General features: G+C 42.4%; 1 protein-coding gene across 5 annotated transcripts in view; it reads right to left on the bottom strand.

The window, feature by feature from the left end:
• Nucleotides 1-1,936: 1,936 nt before the first annotated feature.
• Nucleotides 1,937-20,605, bottom strand: part of LOC112221621 (low-density lipoprotein receptor-related protein 2) — a 97,226-nt gene continuing 78,557 nt past the window's right edge. For 4 of the 5 annotated variants that reach the window (XM_042302799.1, XM_042302802.1, XM_042302803.1 and 1 more), the window contains 8 exons: nt 16,270-16,503; nt 15,591-16,140; nt 15,235-15,357; nt 11,780-11,884; nt 11,229-11,471; nt 6,240-6,579; nt 2,181-2,298; nt 1,937-2,030 (listed from right to left, as the gene is read on the bottom strand). In XM_042302799.1, coding sequence (XP_042158733.1) covers nt 1,989-2,030; nt 2,181-2,298; nt 6,240-6,579; nt 11,229-11,471; nt 11,780-11,884; nt 15,235-15,357; nt 15,591-16,140; nt 16,270-16,503 — 1,755 coding nt within the window. In that variant the 3' untranslated portion in view covers nt 1,937-1,988. The remainder of the gene's footprint in view (nt 2,031-2,180; nt 2,299-6,239; nt 6,580-11,228; nt 11,472-11,779; nt 11,885-15,234; nt 15,358-15,590; nt 16,141-16,269; nt 16,504-20,605) is intronic. The other variant, XM_042302800.1, reaches the window with a different exon arrangement.

Raw genomic sequence — 20,605 nt, 5'->3', positions numbered from 1 at the left:
AATTCCTTTTATTGAATTCTAAAATATTTCGTACACCCTTTAAGACATGTTTGAATTAAGTAACACATTTGAATAATATTTAAACATGCATCACACGTGTTTTATGTAAAAAAAAACCTTGGAGGCCGGTCTTTGTACATTATTACAAACTTTAATAAACCGTGATGTTCATAACATACCATTGTAGGAATAGACTATAAAATAATACATGTTTTTTCAGATCTTACTGCGCCAGACCCTAGCGTGAGAGAAAAGAGCGCTTCCCCTTAGTTAAATGGGTGCGATACATTTTCAAAACCAATGATTTAATTCTAAATATTTAACACCTAACACACGTTATAATTCAACATTTTTTACTATTTCTTACAGATATAGGGTCCTGTTAGCCACGCCCATTATCCATTTCCAATTCCCCATCGCAAAGTATTTTCCCCGCTCCATCGAAGCTCTGTCCACTTTCACTCCAGGGAAAGATCCGCCTTCGACCTTGTTGGTCCTGGGTATGTCTCAACGATAACCTCGGCCATCGCTGTAATTGTTCACGATTTTCGAAAAGACTGTCCAGCTTACTCATCAGGGTTCGGAAAATGTGGTAATCGCACCATTTAAAACTGAACATTTGAAAAAAATGTACATCCTTGCATGCTTTGGAAGATACATATGAACTGACCGTTTTTGTAGCATTTGCACTATTGCACTATTGCACTATTGCACTATTGATCACATGCTAAAATTGTCACTCTGGAGTCCGGGGTATACGCCATTGAAGTGACTCTTAGGGCCATCAGATCATTTCGTCCACAGACTTGTTCTTCCAATGCATATCCGGCAGCCTTGAAGCACTCAGGGCGCGTTCCATTTGACACACCGCTAGTCTTATTTTAAGCCATTCTCGCATCCTTAGCGCTGGAGAAAAAGTCTCGGGTTCTGCCCGATAAAAGGGTTGGGACACGCTGTCTGTGAATATCTTAACCGTAGATTCCTCAGGGTTGAATATGTACGAAATATGTCCCTCGCTTGTACACAAACATCCTTTAAAACATTCTGGAGCCTCACGCAAAACATCCTCCAGGCTTTTGTCGTTGGATTCATGACATGAGCTGCAAAGCACTAGAATTGCCCTTGTAGACATACTTTAGATGTTTAATATTCAGGTCTTAAAAATGGCTTGTTCTGGACATTTATAATGCATATGCCACAGCTCTATAGCCCCGGACATTCCTACTTCATCCGATAACAAACATAAGGGAGATAAAGCTGGGGGTGGGGGACATACACGGTCCCAAAAGTTCAAACACTCAAACCCCCCCAGTTCCACCAGACCCCTACTCATCAATCACCTGGACTACTTCAAAGCCTGACATACTATAAAATAACAACCACCCTCTAACACATGACCACACGAACAGGGGGGACAGGGCGGGGGCCCATATTTAAACATGCACGCGTCATCATGACGTAGGGTCATCAATCAATCATTTTGACTCGTGCCGTCTCCTTTAATCTCTCTAGCGTTCCCTGAACAGTCCATGATCTTCCTCTGGACACAGTCATGTAGTGAATGAAGTATTACATCAAGGACTGCGTGCTAAGCCTGGCTACATGCTGTATTGCCATTAGCCTTTACTGAGAACAGGATTATTAACGACATTACTTCCCGTTTCAATGCCATGTCTGTGGTAATGAACTTGAATGGTGCATCCGTCTCCTGCTGGTCATTCTATATCCACTAACCGGAGAGTTGTCCCTATATTTAAAAACCGTCCCCTCTTTCGAGACCACCACCAGTGGTGTTTCATTGTCCATCTATGTGCCTCACACTAAGCTAACCCCCATAACAGGTTTATGACCACAACTTTTCATAATGCGGCCAGGAAACTGATCTACATGGCTGTGATGTTCAGCTACACGTGATGTCTGAGAAAATAATACACCATGAGGTTCAACATCCTAGACTTTATTTCAGAGCAGAAGAGAAAAGACAACATTTACAGATGTTGAGATGTCCCATCAGCAGACGAGATCAATTCCTGGAAAAAAAAAAAGTTTTAATTGAAAATACTATCATTCATGGTGGGGAACAAAGCATGGCAGTGCTGTGGCAGACCAAAACGCTCTGGTTTTAAAGCTCTTAGCTAAACCCTAACATATAAAAGACCTTTACACTAACTCTAAGGTACCTGGTCAGGATCATACAGATCGTTGTTGAAAGACACAGCGTAGACTGTCTGTTCATCCATATTGGTCATCAGAGTCTCCTTGTCTGTGGACTGGCCCCGAGCTGCAGCTCTTGCTCTGCTAAACACAGAGTAGGGTATATATGTTTATGGTAGTATGATATACAGGTATATAACAGGGTATACAATGTAGGTATAGAGCAGCAGGGTAACAGTAGTAGGGTAAATAGCCATAAAGTATATAGTAGTAGGGTTAGGAGCAGGGTGTCATGAAGTTGGCTTGTGGGTAAGGTTTATGGTTTAGTAAGGTTTACCTTTCTCCCTTCCCTCTGACTCTACAGAGGGACTCTCGATTAGTCTTTGTTAAACATAGAAAGTCTGGGAACATCAAACAAGTGGAGGGAAAGGAACCATATTTAGGTAATAGAACCAGTTGAAAATATGCATTGGTACTTAATGAATATTATGTCAGTTGGGTTGTCATCTGAGACATTAAGACTGATGACAGGACGACACTATCTGGGAAAGTCTACACATAGTTATCAGATTCAAGTGGAATTGTTGTGCAATTTAAATGCAATTTAAATGAAACTTGTGAAAAGATTAAATGCAATTTTAGCTTCCAATTGAGAGAATTGGGTTTTCGTAAGATTAGAGCTCTGCTCAAATCAGTGGCCCGCCCCTGTGAAGAGACATGATTTATAAACTAATGAAACACCCTTCTCTCCCGCCACTATATAAGCCCTTGACAAAAATGTAACCTCCTGTTTTGGGTACATTAGGACGACGGTCCGATGTCAGGATTCAGATAATAACTACAGAATGAAGCCAGCCTCAGCATGAGCTTTGGTTGCGAATGGTATGAACTTTGAACTCCTATTCACTACAGAAGTGATACCTCCTAGCCGTCGAGTTAGCAGCAGCCGCTGTAAAACGTGGGCTAGGAGAGGACAGAGAGTATACCATCTACCACACAACGACGACACTACAACATTTCCTTTTCACCACCAGAGACACTCTTCAAAAGGACAAAGACCTGTTGGGCAACACGGCCTTCCATCTACCACCAACCTATTGAAGCGCAGCTCAGAGTAAATATTTATTGCATTTTCCTTTTCCAAATGGGCGGTAATTTAGAATGCATAACATTCTGTATTTACGATAGAGTAGCTGCCTACCGCCCGATAGACATAACTTCTCCTTTTATTCTTCAGTCTTCCCACTATTTCACTCAAACCCTTTTCTTTGAGTAACCAGCTGTCATATCTGTTCTGTCCACTAGGGACATTTTCCTATATGACAATTTGTAATCAAGGTATGATTCATTCTGTGTATGTAATTCTGTGTGGTTACATACACAGAATTAGGTGATTAGGTATTTAGTAAATAAATAAACTACATTTTGTATTGCTGATATAACTTGTTAGCCAGGGTTCGTGAAGATAGCCAAGAATTTACAACTTTCAGAGACTGAAATAGTGTGACGATTAATATTGACTGCCATTGATGTAAAATATTACTAGGTCTTTAAGAGTTTATTCAGAAGATAACAGCTCTATACATATTATTTTGTGGTGCCCCGACTTTCTAGTTAATTACATTTAAATGATTAGCTCAATCAGGTAATATTAATTACAGAGAAAGGATTTTATAGAATAGCATGTCTTATCACTTAATCCGGGATAGCCAAAGACACAACAGTAGTAATACAATAGTAGAGGGCTTACAGTAGTAGGGTTTAGAGCAGTAGGGTACATATACACTAGCAGGGTATAGAGGGATTACAGTAGTAGGGTTTAGAGCAGTAGGGTATATAGTATACAGTAGTAGGGTATAGAGGGATTACAGTAGTAGGGGTATACAAGGAATACAGAAGGGTATATAGTATACAGCAGTAGGGTATACAGGTATATAGATACAGCAGTATGGTATACAGCAGTCGGGAATACAGCAGTATGATATATAGTAGTTGGGTAAACAGCAGTTATGTAAGGGATAGTCATTGGGTTAGGGACAGCAGTAGGATATACAGCAGTACGGTATAGAGTAGTAGGGGTATATAGGTACAGTACCAGTCAAAAGTTTGGACATTACTCATTCTAGGTTTCTATATTTTCCTATTTTCTACCAAAAGTGTTCAATCAAAATATATTTTATATTTGAGATTCTTCAAAGTAGCCAGCCTTTGCCTTGACAGCTTTGCATACTCCTGGCATTCTCTCAACCAGCTTCATGAGGAAGTCACCTGGAATGCATTTCAATTAACAGGTGTTCCTTCTTAAAATTGTATGTGGAATTTCATCTTCTTGTGTTTGAACCAATCAGTTGTGACAAGGTAGGAGCTCTCATGAGGACCGCCACAGGAGTGGAAGACCCAGAGTTACCTCTGCTGCAGAGGATAAGTGCATTAGTTACCAGCCTAAGAAATTGCAACCCAAATAAATGCTGAACAGAGTTCAATAGTACCCCCTCACCATACCTCCATGATTTACAGTGGGAAATACACATACGGAGATCTGTTCACCCACACAGCGTTGGAACCAAAAATCTCTAATTTTGACTCCATACCAAAGGACAAATTCCCACCCGTCTAATATCCATTGCTCGTGTTTCTTATAAGCAATTGTTTTCTTATTGACATCTTTTAGTAGTTGTTTCTTTGCAGCAATTTGGCCATGAAGGCCTGATTGAGTCTCCTCTGAACAGTTGATGTTGAGATGTGTCTGTTACTTTAACTCTGTGAAGCATTTATTTGGGCTGCAATTTCTGAGGCTGGAAACTAATGCACTTATCCTCTGCAGCAGAGGTAACTCTAGGTCTTCCACTCCTGTGGTGGTCCTCATGAGAGCCAGTTTCATCATAGCACTTGGTTTTTGCGACTGCACTTGAAGAAACTTTCAAAGTTTGACAGTTTCCATATTGACTGACCTTGAGGTCTTAAAGTAAATGGACTGTGGTTTCTCTTTACTTATTTGAGCTGTTGGGTTCTGAGAAAAATGTTACGTATTGATGTCACTGAAGGAGTGCTAAGGTTGAGGGTCTACAACAGAAGTTAAGGGTTATAGGAGGAAGGTATATAGTGGGGACAACTAAGCTTGGAATGTGTTGAGTTCAGGGAAGCGATTACATGTGGCAGGCATAGATAAGGGTAGACGGGTGGAGATCCTAGAAACTAACAATGCCACTGAGGGAGAGAGGGTAATGTATAACATTTACATTATGTCAGGATATGTTACTGACATCAGGGATCCTCTGGGAGAAGAGACAGTCTGGTATCAATAACCATGACAGCCTTTAGTTGGGGAGGAGTGAGCACTTTGGGGTAGAGTTCATGTCAGATGAAGTGAGGAAGAACAGATATCACTAAGGTTCTTCCTAGCAACAGGGATGCATTGGCTATTCGGTTGTGTAGGAGACTTAGCCTAGGAGAAAGGGTTATATCAGTGCTTGTGTGAAATGTTTTTTTGGTCTGAATTACAGCTGCAATGACCCTTTGGGAAGAATTATACTTGGTTAAGCTTCTCTAGTGTCCGTGAGTTATTTACTCTGAGAAATACGACCCTAACCGAACCATTCTTGCCATAATATAGACTTGGTATTTTACCAAATAGGGCTATCTTGATCACGGAAATAGTTGGGAACAGATTTCTTGAATTAGAATGACTTGGAGCTGATTTGTGTTTTTACAGTATAAAGAAATATAAAAAGCAAATCTAATTGTATTATTTTTTCTAGAAGACTTGGGGGGCCAAATAAAACCACCCGCAGGCCAAATCCGGCCGTGGGTCGCCAGTTGGGGAACCCTGGTCTACAGGTTATATGAATGGTATGCATTTGGCCTACAAGTTAAAGAGGTGGACTGTAGAAAACTTTAGGTTTGCTCATTCAAAGTCTTAGGTATGACAGAGGTAAACCAGAAGACTGCGAATACATCTACTGACATTGGGGCCTTGAGAAAGACACTTCATTCCACTAGAGTGTGTGTGTGTGTGTGTGTGTGTGTGTGTGTGTGTGTCTCAGGGGTTGGAAAATACTGAACACATTGATTTTATTTGAGACTACCTCTTCCTGATGATGACAGCAGCGATGAGGACTCCACCAATGAGGCTGAGGATGCCCAAAGTGAGGGGGGCATTACTGACCCCTGGACCCTCACCCTCCTCACAGAACACACCATGGTATCCCAGAACACACTGGCAGGTGGTTTCTCCACCCCTTGTCACACATTTCCCATGTCCATTACACTGCTGGGCATCACATGACTCAGAGTCCAGCTTCTGCACCTCTACCCCCCCGGTGGTGGTCCTCCCAGACCAGTCCTGGCTAGGGGGGACGGTGCTCCCAGCATGCCCCTGGGAAGGTTTACTATGGCTGACATCTTGGGGATTCACTCCAGACCAACCTGGAGGTTACAGAGAAATCCTTGGTTATAATAAGAGAACAGGGTGTTAGAGAACCAGTGTTACACTTACTGTTTTCACATTGGATTTACAGTAATTTCCTAATAAAAAATATTGGCTAATGATTTTGCAACTCTAACAGGCCCATTTTTGCATGCATTTTCGAGCACGCTGGGAATGAATGGTAGTAGCGGTCTGCAGATGTAGGTGGGCGGCCATTTTAAAATCCATTGATACACACCATCAAAAGTAAATATATTATTCATGAATTTAGGCAGGTCCTAAGGAACAACAATTAATCAAATATATTTTCAAAAGAAAGGAATAGTTTAATTAGGCCTATTTTACAGGTCAATGATATCACTTGGTTGTGCATGTCACTGCAACAACGTCGATAGACCAACCGTAAACCAGCCTTGAGCCGTAGGCAGAACTTTACAGAAATAAGGTCGTAAGGTGGAAATAAAAGTTTGTTTTCATAACGGCAATACCATTCAGATAAAGAAAAGGAAAAAAGTTGCCAGAAAAACATCTTTGTATGAAAGGGATGTCACAACCTCAATTAAAATCTGTCTAAAAGTACAGCAAACGTGCACTAATCAACCAGCAGTTTCATTCTATATACTAGGTTACCAGTGAACATTTCCTACACTGGACATGTCCTACACTGTCACTGATAATAAAACACTTCCCCCCCATATCATTACATGATGATTTAAGGGGGGATTCATAGCAATTTTCTATAAAATTCACCAGTTGATTTAAAACCTGTTTAACCTTTTATCATAGTTTGTCTTGACAGATGTCCAAAATCTTATGATTTAACTTTACTTTGTCTTTGCATTTATGGCAGTGTAAGTAGTCATATCATATAGTCAGGGTTGGTGAGTAATGGATTACAAAAACAGGGAACAAAAACATTACCAGCCAAAATATTGTTATCAGATTAGATACTTTTGAAACACTGGAATTAGAATCTTTGACACTTGTTCTCAAATGACATTCAAATTAGCATTGAAAAAGTCCCACCTGAGCGAGTCGGACCACAAGTCAGAGACCACTATGATGACACACCAAATGTGTTTGATGGATTGTGGGAAAAGTTCAGGAATAGGCTTTTGTTGGCTACAATCCAAGGTGATTCTTCCAATGGTGCGACTGCTGTCGGCATCCAATGATTATCCAACTTGAATAAATGATTGGAAGTAAGGATAACAGCAGTGGTGTAGTCTATGGCAATACGGATTTCACATATTTTTGATAACTACACAGCGCATAGATGTGAATAATACTGCGGTTCTCTCATTTAGCTAATTGCGCCTTACGGCTTGTTGTGTGGATGGCTGTTCAAATTTAAAAGTGTGTTTGAACCATTTAATGGTTGAATTGAAGAAGTTTAAGATGCCCATCAATCATTGTTTTTGAAACCAGTGGCCAGCCACTCTTGCAACAGCTGCATAGTGCAGATCCCAGCCTATTATGGAATAAAAGTAGGGATTTTATTGCTCAACCTAATTCATGCTGATAAAATAAATAAATATAACATTTGATTTATTCTTTGTTTAACTAGGTAAGTCAGTTAAGAACAATTTCTTATTTACAATGACAGCCTAGGAACAGTGGGTTAACTGCTTTGTTCAAGAGCAGGAGGACATTTTTACCTAGTCAGTATGGGGAGTCGATCTAGCAACCTTTCGGTTACTGGTCCAATACTCTAACCACAAGGCTACCTGCCGCATAAGCCTAATGGACAAATGCTCAAACTCGCACAGTTTTGATAGACTTAAAGGGGCAATCTGTAGTTGCCCCACACATCTCCAATGATTCTTGAACAATATAACTTATACATGCCTCATGAGCTTAGTTCAACTGTCACAATGAGAACACAAAAAATAAGCTTGTTGTTCTAATGTTTGTAAACATTCTTGTAAACAAACACTGTTTAGCCTCATACCATGGTTAAAATTATTTTGATATCATGGTCAGTCCTTGCATCCACACCTCCATTAATCGAATAGTCACCCACGATATACAACTGTTCAGGGAAGTCAGGAACCAATAAACACAGCAAGCATAGGATTGCTTTTTCAAACAGAAATTTGCATGGCACTAATGTCCATGGAGAACAAGAGCACCTCCTCCCAGCTGCCCACTGCACTGAGGCTATGCGACACGGTCACCACCGATAAATCTAAGATGATTGAATATTTCATTAAGATTTTTTTTACAGCTGGCCATGCTTTCCTCCTGGCAACCCCAACCAACAGCTCTTCACCCCGAGCAGCAACTTACCCGAGCCTCTGCAGCTTCTCCTTCACCCAAATCCAGATCGCAGATGTTCTGAAATAGCTGCTAAACCAGCACCCGTACAAATCAGCTGGGCTAGAAAATCTGGACCCTCCCTTCCTAAAATTATCCACCGCCATTGTTGCAAACCCCTATTATCAGTCTGTTCAACCTCTCGTTTCTTCCGAGATCCCTAAAGATTGAAAAGCTGGTGCGGTCATCCACCTCTTCAAAGGGGGCGACAGCCTAGACCCAAACTGTTAGACCTACATCCATCCTGCCCTGCCTTTCTAAAGTCTTCGAAAGCCAAGTTAACCATTAGTGACACCCCATCCCGTGAACCGGGACAGTTGTCATCCGACACTAATTAACATAATGCAACGGACAAATATTCCTAGGAAATATTCCTTTTCATGAAAATCACAAATGAAATAATGACACAGCGTAGCCTTTTGTTAATCACGCTGTAATCTCAGATTTTCAAAATATGCTTTACAGCCAAAGCTAGACAAGCATTTGTGTACATTTATCGATAGCCTAGCATAGCATTTTGTCCAGCTAGCAGCAGGCAACTTGGTCACAGAAATCAGAAAAGCAATCAAATGACAATATTTTTACAGTTTTGGAAACTTGTGTTTTCTATCCTAAGCTGTCAATTATATGCATATTCTAGCATCTTGTCCTGACAAAATATCCCGTTTACTACGGGAACTCAGCGGGTTCGGACCTAGAATACGTGGACAACGACAAATACCTAGGTGTCTGATATGAGTCTGGAAGTAGTTTAGTCTGCCAAACATCTTTTCATGAAAATCACAAATGAAATAATGACACAGCGTAGCCTTCTGTTAATCACGCTGTAATCTCAGATTTTCAAAATATGCTTTACAGCCAAACGAGTGCCTGAAAGTCCTTGAATTTGACATGCCAATGTCTGTATGAAGTTCAGATATGGGATCATTTGCATAAATGTCACTTTTATTCCTCCAAGTACACATGTGGAACTGCATGCAGCTATATTTTTGTTACAATGTCACATTAGACCCATTTACTTCAGAAAGTTCACACCCCTTGACATTGTCCAGTTTGTTCTGTTTTCAGCCTGAATAAAAGTATTCAACCCATTTGTTATGGCAAGGCTAAATAAGTTAATGAGTAAAAAAAATCCTAAACAAGTCACATAACTTGCATGGATTCACTATGTGCAGTAAGTGTATTCAGAATAAAATACATTTAATGGTGCTAAGCACAGGTAAAATCTTAGAGGAAAACCTGGTTGTCTGTTTTCCAAACAGAGATGAATTCACATTAGTAGGACAATAACCTAAAACACGAGTTGCTTACCAAGAAAACACTGAATGTTCATGCGTGGCCAAGTTAGTTTTGACTTCACTCTACTTGAAAAGCTATGACAATACCTGAAAAATATGTTTGTCTGGCAATGACTAAAAACCAATTTTACAGAGCTTGAAGAAATGTGAAAATAAAATATGCAAATATTATACAATCCAATGCTCTTTGAGACTTAGCCAGAAAGACTGTTTTAATCACTGCCAAAGGTGCATCTACAAAGTTAACTCAGGGGTGTAAATAGTTATGCAAATGAAATCTGTATTTCATTTCCAATTAAATTTGCAAACATTTCTAATAACATGTTTTCACTTTATTATTATGGGGTATTGTGGAAGATGTGAGAAAAGAGATTTAATCAATTTTGAATTCAGGCTGTAACAACAAAATGTGGAATAAGTCAAGGGGTATGAATACTTTCTGAAGGCACTGAACATGCAGAAAAAAAAGCTTCAAATTGGTGTTGAAAGAAAGAAAGTGTTGTATTGTGCATGTAATTACAAAGCAGCAAACCAGAGCTGTAATTCTAACCAAACAAGTTGTCATGTAGTGGTGTAGTGTCTCATTCCTGCTGATACTGAACACAGAGCTCACACTTAACCTGCTGATACTGAACACAACGGAGCTCACACACGATATGGGTCATTAATAGAACAGCTCCATTGTTATGAAGGCATAATGAGATCTTAAATACATTGTTAGTATTGTTGGTTAGCTATCTTTAATTTTGTCTCTCCATATTAGCATAGATCGGACATCAGTGAAAACACCAGAAAATAAGATGCAATGAGCAGCTTCTTGTCATTGTTACTAGCTATCTGAACCCATAACGCACACCTTTCGGCCACATCGAGTCGAGCATCATTTTTGTGAAGTTGTCAGCCAACCTGTAGTCTATTTCTACGTGAGTCAGGGGGTATAATCGGTTCACTTTATTTCTATGGGTGAGTCAGGGGTATAGTCTATTCACTAATTCTTTATGCGAGGCAGGGCAGACGGGGTTGGGGTTACTCACATTTGATCTCGTCTGAATGGTCGAGGCAGTCGGTTTGGTGGTTACAGAACTTTGTGAGGGGGAGGCACCTGCTGCCGTCGCTACAGGCCCTGCTGCCCTCTGGACACTGGAGGGGGGGGGAGGGGCTACACGTGTTGGTGTCGACAGGTTGGTAACCACGTCCACATCGGCAGCTACGCCCCCCTGGGTAGGCCAGGCACAGCTGACTGCAGCCTCCGTTCCGCTCTGAGCAGCTGTTAGTTCCTGGGACAGAGAGGACAGAGTAGAGTTGGTTAGACCATTGGCAGAGCTAGATGTGACACTACTTACCTCCGAAAACACTACACGCAGAGGAAGTGCGCTTGTTCAGTGTCTCTGCACAGTGACACCGTTATACCACCACCTAACTGCACAGTGACACCATTATACCGCCACCTAACTGCACAGTGACACCGTTATACCGCCACCTAACTGCACAGTGACAGCGTTATACCGTCACCTTACTGCAGATTGACAGCATTATAACGTCACCTAACAGTGAACACATTCACTGGGCCGTGGTGGACACTCACCTTTCTGACTGGTTTTGCTGTAAACCCTCAGTGCCACTACATTGGTATTGACCTCAAACAGCTGCTTGGGCTGAAATCCATCACTGAACCAGATTCTAGTCACATCTACAACAGAGAGGCAGAGCCAGAAGGTGTTATTAGAAATCAGGCATTCCCCAGTGTAGCTGTCTAGGCCCTTTACTTGTTTCAATCTTTACTAATGACATGCAGCCAGTGTACCATGTATGCAGTTTGCTTCAGTCACCGCTGTTCCATAAGGTGAATTATCTGTTATTTTTATCTGATTCTACTGCTTGCATCAGTTACCCGATGTGGAATAGAGTTCCATGTAGTGCTGTACGCCTCCCATAGTCTGTTCTGGACTTGGAGATTGTGAAGAGACCACTTGTGGCATGTCTTGTGAGGTATGCATGGGTGTTTGAGCTGTGTGCCAGTAGTTCAGACAGCTCGGTGCAGTCAGTATGTCAATACCGCTCACAGAAACAATTAGTGATGAAGTCAATCTCTCCTCCGAGCCAGGTTAGAGTTACATGCAGATTATTAATGTTAGCTCTGTGTACATCCATGGGCCAGCCATACTGTTCTGAGCCAAATGTAATGTTCTTACGGCCCCATTTGTGGGACCTGACCACACGACTGAACAGTAGTCCAGGTGTGACAAGACACGGGCCTGTAGGACCTGCCTTGTTGACAGTGCTGTTAAGGCAGCAGAGCAACACTTTTATGGGCAGATTTATTTACACAAAGCCAGTGGCATGTCGTTAGTATAGATTGAAAAAGTAAGCTGCCTAGACAGCTGCCCTGGGGAATTCTTGATTCTACCTGCATTATCTTGGAGGCTTCCATTAAAGAACACCCTCTGTTCTGTTAGAAAGGTAACTCTATCCACAATATAGCAGGGCATAACAGTGACAAGAAAATGTAAACTCTTGAAATACCTGGATTTCTGCATAAATTGGTCATAAAATTTGATCTGAACTTACTCTAGGTCAACACAATATGCTAAAACAATTATGTTTGTTTTTATTGAACAATGAAAACATTCACATTGCAGTGTGGAAAAAGAATGTGACCCCTTGGATATAATAACTGGTTGACCCTCCTTTGGCAGCAATAACCTCAAAAATGTTCTGTAGTTGTAGATCAGACCTGCACAATGGTCAGGAGGTATTTTGGACCATTCCTCTTTACAAAACTGTTTCAGTTCAGCAATATTCTTGGGATGTCTGGAGTGAACTGCTCTAATGAGGTCATGCCACAGCATCTCAATCAGATTGAGGTCAGGACTGACTGGGCCTTTGATTTACTAATGTGTTTTGGTTTGTTGTCCTGTTGCATCACCCAACTTGTTATGCTTCAATTGGCGGACAGATCGCCTTAAATTCTCCTGCAAAAAGTCTTGATAAACTTGGAAATTAATTTTTCCATCGATGATAGCAAGTTGCCCAGGCTCTGAGGCAGCCCCAAATCATGATGCTCCCACCACCAAACTTTACAGTTGGGATCAGGTTGATGTTGGTGTGCTGTGCCTTTTTTCCCATACTGTGTTCCTTCCAAACAACTCAACATTAGTTTAATGTGTCCACAGAATATTTTTCCAGTAGGGCTGTGGAACATCCAAGTGCACTTTTTCAAACTTCAGACGTGCAGCAATATTTTTTGGGACAACAGTTGCTTCTTCCATGGTGTCCTCCCATGAACACCATTCTTGTTTAGTTTTTTTTACATATCGTAGTCTCGTCAACAGAGATGTTAACATGTTCCAGAGATTTCTTTAAGTCTTCAGCTGACACTAGGATTCTTCTTAACCTCATTGAGCATTCTGTGCTGTGCTCAGGCAGTCATCCTTGCAGGACGGCCACGACTACGGAGAGTAGCAACAGTGTTAAACTTTCTCCATTTATAGACAATTTGTCTTACCGTGGACTGATGACCATCAAGCCTTTTAGATGTACTTTTGTAACCCTTTCCAGCTTTATGCAAGTCTACAATTCGTAATCTTAGATCTTGAGATTTATTTTGTTCGAGACATGGTTCACATCAGGTAATGCCTTCTGTGAATAGCAAACTCAAATTTTGCGACATTTTTTATTGGGCAAGGCAGCTCTAACCAACATCTCCAATCTTGTCATTGACTCCAGATTAGCTGACATACTTTTTCCGACCTACACTGAATGTTTAAATGACGTATTCCAATATAGACAAGAAAAATACAATCATTTGTGTTAGTTTAAGCACACAATTTGTCTATTGTTGTGATTTAGATTAATATCAGATCAATTTATGCAGAAATCTTGGGAATTTCACAGGCTTCACACTTTTCCTTGTCACTACATTTTTCCAGCAACAGACTGATGATAATGTCAAAAGCCGCACTGAAGTCAAACAAAACAGCCTCCCCCAATCTTTTAATCTATTTCTATCAGTCAGTCATTTGTGTAAGTGCTGTGCTTGTTGAACATCCTTCCCTATAAGCATGCTGAAAGTCTTGTCAATTTGTTTACTGGTCAAACATTCTTTCCCAAAGTTTACTAAGGCTTGGGTAGAGGCTGACTTGGGCCAGTAAAAAGGGGCTTTTACTATTCTTAGGTAGCAGAATGACTTTAGCTTCCCTCCGGGCACACACTCTAGTAGGCTTAAATTGAAGATATGGCAAATATGAGTGGCAATATAGTCTGCCATTATCCTCAGTTATTTTCCATCCAAGTTGTCAGACCCAGGTGGCTTGTCACTGTTGATAGACATTTCTTTCCCCTCTTCCAAACTCACTTTACGGAATTCCAAATGAAGGGTGGGGCTGTGTCTTTCAGCGGTTTGGGCTAGGGCTGTACTGTTCAGGGGTTAAGGGTGTGAGGTGTGGAATGTAGGGTGAGGTGTGAGGCTGTACTGTTGTCAAGGTTATGGTTAGGGGTGTTGGATTGTACCATTTTCAAGGTTAGAATTAGTGGTGCCGGGGAGGTTAGCAAAAGTTCAGACGCCACACTTATGGCGAGTCGTATTGAATCGAAATTAAGAGCAACCTAGCAAGTTTAAGCACTTTACTTGATGTACCGATTGGATTCATACAACCGCTCAGACTTCCTCGGTTTTGGGTGGAATTCAAGCATAACAGCGATCTTTCCTACATCTGCGAATATGAGACCATGATTACGCTTCCGTGGTGGTTGGTAGAGAAGCATGTATTAATATAAATTACCATTCCTCCCGACAGTGGAAGTGCTCTGGCACACTGCATGAGTGCTTCATCAGCACCGCATTGACAGAGCGGCAAAGGCTATCCAACCAGACGCAACTAACGGTTTCAGACACTATCCCCCTCTTCCAAAGAATAAGTGAGGTATTTTTTTCCGGTGCGGCGATAGAGCTGTGTTTGATCTAGGGTTTATGGGTGTGCGGTGTGGATTAGTGAGGTGTAGAGCTGTGTTTGATCAAGGTTTTAGGGGTGTGAGGTATACCTTTATCCAGGCTGCTCCACAGGAGCACGTTCTCAGCCAGTGTGAAGGACATGAGGCCAGGATCTGCTTTAAACTGTTTATATCCAGAACCATCCAGAAGAATGGAGTCGATTACTCCAGCACCTGCAACAAGGGACATGTTTTCACTGAGGACAGCAGGCCTGGGGAAATCAATTCATCCCAATGAGGTATTCCACATTGCTTGTAAAGTGCCATAATAATCTAGGTCCGCCCAGTTAGTACCTATTATATATCTCCTGATGTCAGCCCAGTACAGGTTACAATCTCTCACCCATGTCGGCCCAGTACAGATTATAATCTCACCCAAAACAGCCTAGTACAGGTTACAGTCTCACCTATGTCAGCCCAATACAGCCGAGTGCCCTTGTTGGAGAACAGAAGGGAGGTTGGCATCACAGCCTTCCTCCAGAGCAGCTTCTGACTACGTCCATCCATGAAGGCACAGTCCACCTGCGGCAGGCTCCTCACATTCACCTGGCCCAAGGCCGTGAAGCACAGGCGTCCTGAGGGGGGGTGCAGGGCGATGGAGGTGGTTCCCTGAAGGCCTAGTTGGAGTAGAGGTGCAGTGTGCTGCCCCCTGGTGGTGGTGACATGTAGGTCAGGCTGCTTCCTGCTGCTCCAGTACAAGTTTAGTGTGACCCAGTCCACAGCCAGAGCCATCACTGTATCATCCTGGAGATTCAGGACTCTACTGCCATGTTTCAGGCCTGAGCTACTCAGTTTCAGGAGATCGACTGAGCCCTGCGCAGCATCAGCCAGGTATAAATTCCTCTCCTGTACAGCAAAATCCAGCCCCGAGGCCTGGTGCGCCCACGGCAGAGACCATATATGGTGCTCAGGCAACCGCTTCAACCCCACACCATTATGGATGGTGCTAAGGTATATCTGAACAGAAAGACACGAGCAGACATTAATCTAGAGTCATCTATAGGTGGAGGCTATCTGACCAACAGTCAGGTTTATGTAAAATCACTATACTGTCCTACATGACTGACTGCAGTTGGAGTCACATACCTGTGTAACTGCAGTAGGAGAGAGGAGCAAGAGGAAGGTGGTGTCTACAAGGGTGGAGCAGGTGAGGCCGTCCCCAGCCAGGAGAAGCCCTGCTGCACATCTACACACAGCTTTGGGTCCCGTAGACCCAGCTCTGGGGCCTGTAGACAGTCCTGGAGCCAAGAGACAGATGTGGGAACACTGGAGCTTCTCACAGGGGCTGGACACGTTGGTCTGCCGGAGGGGGTGCATAATCTACACAGAGAGAGAGAAAGAGAGAGAAAGAGAAAGAGAAAGAGAAAGAGAGAGAGAAAGAGAGAGAGAAAGAGAGAGAAGAGAAGAGAAAGAAAGAGAAAGAGAAAGAGAAAGAGAGAGAGAAAGAGAGAGAGAGAGAGAAGAGAAAGAGAAGAGAGAGAGAAAGAGAGAGAGAAAGAGAGAGAGAGAGAGAAAGAGAAAGAGAGAAAGAGAGAGAGAGAAAGAGAAAGAGAGAAAGAGAAAGAGAGAGAAAGAGAAAGAGAGAAAGAGAAAGAGAGAAAGAGAAAGAGAGAAAGAGAAAGAGAGAGAAAGAGAGAGAGAGAAAGAGAAAGAGAGAGAAAGAGAGAGAAAGAAAGAGAGAGAAACTTTTTACTGACCATTATAAGCAACTTCATTCTTTTTTGTACACCTTTATTTAACCATGTAAGCCAGTTGAGACCAAAGAAGTGTGAACAAAAATCAAAGTTACAAACAGTCAATAACACAATAGAAAAATGTTCAGTGCAAATTTAGAAGAGTGTAGAAGATGAGGTAAGGCCATAAATAAGCCATCGAGGCAAAATAATTACAATTTAGCATTAACACTGGAGTGATGGATGTGCAGATTATGTGCAAGTAGAAATACTGGGGTGCAAACACACACGAGGGTAAGGTAGTTGGGTGTGCTATTTACAGATTGGCCATGACAGGTACAGTGATTGCTAAACTGCTCTGACAGCTGATGCTTAAAGTTAAAGGAAGATATGACTCCAGCTTCAGTGATTTTTGCAATTCATTCCTATCATTGGCAGCAGAGAACTGGAAGGAAAAGAAAAGGAAGTGTTGGCTTTGGGGATGACCAGTGAAATATACCTGCTGGAGCGCATGCTACGGGTGGGTGATGCTATGGTGACCAGTGAGCTGAGATAAGGCAGGACTTCACCTAGCAGACTTCAATGACTTGGAGCCAGTGGGTTTGGTGATGAATATGTAGTGAGGGCCAGCCAACGAGAGCATACAGGTCGCAGTGGTGGGTAGTATATGGGGCTTTGGTGACAAAACAGATGGCACTGATAAGACTGCATCCAGTTTGCTGAGTAGTGTTGGAGGCTATTTTATAGATGACATCCCCGAAGTCAAGGATCGGTAGGATAGTCAGTTTTAGAGGGTATGTTTGGCAGGATGAGTGAAGGAGGCTTTGTTGTGAAATAGAAAGCCGAATATAGATTTAATATGGGATGAGAGATGCTTAATGTGAGTCTAAGGAGAGTTTAGTCTGACCAGACACCTAGGTTTATGTAGTTACCCACATATTGGGGCGGCAGGGTAGCCTAGTGGTTAGACTGTTGGACTAGTAACCGGATGGTTGCAAGTTCAAACCCCCGAGCTGACAAGGTACAAATATTTCATTCTGCCCCTGAACAGGCAGCTAACCCATTGTTCCTAGGACGTCATTGAAAATAAGAAATTGTTCTTAACTGACTTGCCTAGTTAAATAAAGGTCAAATAAAAATATTTGAAGTCAGAACCGTCCAGAGTAGTGATGCTAGTCGGGCGGGAGAGTGTGAGCAGAAATCATTTGAAGAGCATGCACTTAGTTTTACTTGCATTTACAAGCACTTGGAGGCCTCGAAAGGACTGTTGTATGGAATAGAATCTCATTTGGAGGGGTTTTAGCACAGTGTCCAAAGGGCCAGATCTATACAGAATGGTGTCGTCTGCGTAGAGGTGGATTAGAGAATCAGCAGCAAGAGCGACATTGATATTTACAGAGCAAGAAGTCGGCCCAAGAATTGAACCCTGTGGCACCCCCATAGACTGCCAGAGGTCCAGACAACAGGCCCTCCGATTTGACACACTGAACTATCTGAGAAGTAGTTGTTGAACCATGCGAGGCAGTCATTTGAGAAGCCAAGACTGTTGAGTCTGCCGATAAGAGTGTGGTGATTGACAGTCAAAAGCCTTGGCCAGGTCAATGAAGACTGCACAGTACTCTATTTTATCGATGGCGGTTATGACATCATTTAGGACCTTGAACGTGGCGGAGGTGCACCCATGACCAGCTCGGGAACCAGATTGCATAGCGGAGAAGGAACGGTGGGATACGAAATGGTTGGTCATCTGTTAACATGACTAAGATTTTAGAAAGTCAGGGCAGGATTGAAATAGGTCTATAACAGTTTGGGTCTAGAGTGTTTCCCCCTTTGAAGAGGGGGATGAACGCAGCAGCTTTCCAATCTTTGGGTATATCAGACGAGACGGAAGAGATTGAACAGGCTAGTAATAGGGGTTGCAACAAGTTTGGCTGATAATTTGAGAGGGTGCAGATTGTTTAGTCCAGCTGATTTGTACAGGTCCAGCAGCTCTTTCAGAACATCTGCTATTTTGGTAAAGGAGAAGCTGGGGAGGCTTGGGCAAGTAGCTGCGGGGGGTGCGGAGCTGTTGGCCGGGACTGAGGTAGCATGAAAGCATGGCCAGCCATAGAGAAATGCTTATTGAAATTCGATTGTGGATTTATTGGTGGTGACAGTGTTACCTAGCCTCAGTGCAGTGGGCACCTGGGAGGAAGCGCTCTTGTTCTCCATGGACTTTAGTGTCCTAAAACCTTTGAGTTAGAGCTACAGGATGCAAATTTCTGCTTGAAAAAGCTGGCCTTTGCTTTCCTGACTGACTATTGGTTCCTGACTTCCCTGAACAGTTGCATATTGCGGGGACTATTCAATGTTATTGCAGTCTGGCACAGGATGTTTTTGTTCTGGTCGAGGGCAGTCAGGTCTGGAGTGAACTAAGGGCTATAACTGTTCTCAGTTGTACATTTTTTTGAAAGGGGCATATTTATTTAAGATGGTGAGAATTACTTAAGGAACGACCAGGCATCCTAATGGCATGAGGTCAATATCCTTCCAGGATACCTGGGCCAGGTCGATTAGAAAAGCCTGCTCGCAGAAGTGTTTTAGGGAGCGTTTGACAGTGATGAGGGGACCCATTGCGGATGCAGAAAGTGAGGCAGTGATCACTTAAATCCTGATTGAAAACAGCAGAGGTATATTTGGAGGGCAAGTTGGTCAGGATAATATCTATGAGGGTGCCCATAATATTTACCGATTTAGAGTTGTAACAGGTGGGTTCCTTGATAAATTGTGTGAGATTGAGGGCATCTAGTTTAAATTGTAGGACTGCCGGGGTGTTAAGCATATCCCAGTTTAGGTCACCTAACATAACGAACTCTGAAGATAAATGAGGGGCAATCAATTCACATATGGTGTCCAGGGCACAGCTGGGAGGTCTATAACAGGTGGCAACAGTGAGAGACTTATTTCTGGAGAGATTCATTTTTAAAATTTGACTCAAACTGTTTAGGCATAATAGACCTGGAAAGTATGACAGAACTTTGCAAGCTCTCTGCAGTAGACTGCAACTCCTCCCCCTTTGGCAGTTCTATCTAGAAGGGAAATGTAGTTTGGGATGGAAACCTCCATTTTTGGTGGCCTTCCTACACCAGGATTCAGACATGGCAAAGAATTCAGGGTTGGCAGAGTCTGCTAAAACAGTGAGTAAAACAAACTTAGAGAGGAGGCTTCTTATATTAATATGCATGAAACCAAGGCTTTTTCAGTTACAGAAGTCAACAAGTTTGTTCCTGGGGACACGCAGGGTCTTGGTTTACCTCCACATCACCCAAGGAACAGAGGATGAGTAGATTGAGGGTACAGCTAAAGGCTAGCAAAATTGGTCGTCAAGTGTGTTGGGGACAGAGAATAAACTGAAAATTTCTGGGTGTGGTAGAACAGATTCAGGGCATAATATACAGACAGGGGTATGGTGAGGTGTGGGTACAGTAGAGGTAAACCCAGGCATTTTGTGATAAGAGCTTGCATCTCTGGACATACTAGTTATGTGTGGGAGGTGGGACAAAGGCAGTATCTAAGGCATGTACAGTGGGACTAGGGACTCCACAGTAAACTAAAAATGATAACTTTCCTAAACATACAAGGCATATTGAGATTTGAGAGAGACAAAGCAAGGCATAAAGGAATCACAGGTGTTGATTGGGAGAGCTAGCTAAGACAACAGCTAATCAGCCAAGACAACAGGTAAAATGGTGATGATTGGGCAGAGAGGG

The sequence above is a fragment of the Oncorhynchus tshawytscha genome, linkage group LG20 (genome assembly GCF_018296145.1).
Source record: "Oncorhynchus tshawytscha isolate Ot180627B linkage group LG20, Otsh_v2.0, whole genome shotgun sequence".
NCBI lineage: Eukaryota > Metazoa > Chordata > Actinopteri > Salmoniformes > Salmonidae > Oncorhynchus > Oncorhynchus tshawytscha.
Note: the sequence above shows the minus strand (reverse complement) of the source record. Positions and strands in the feature narration are given on the sequence as shown.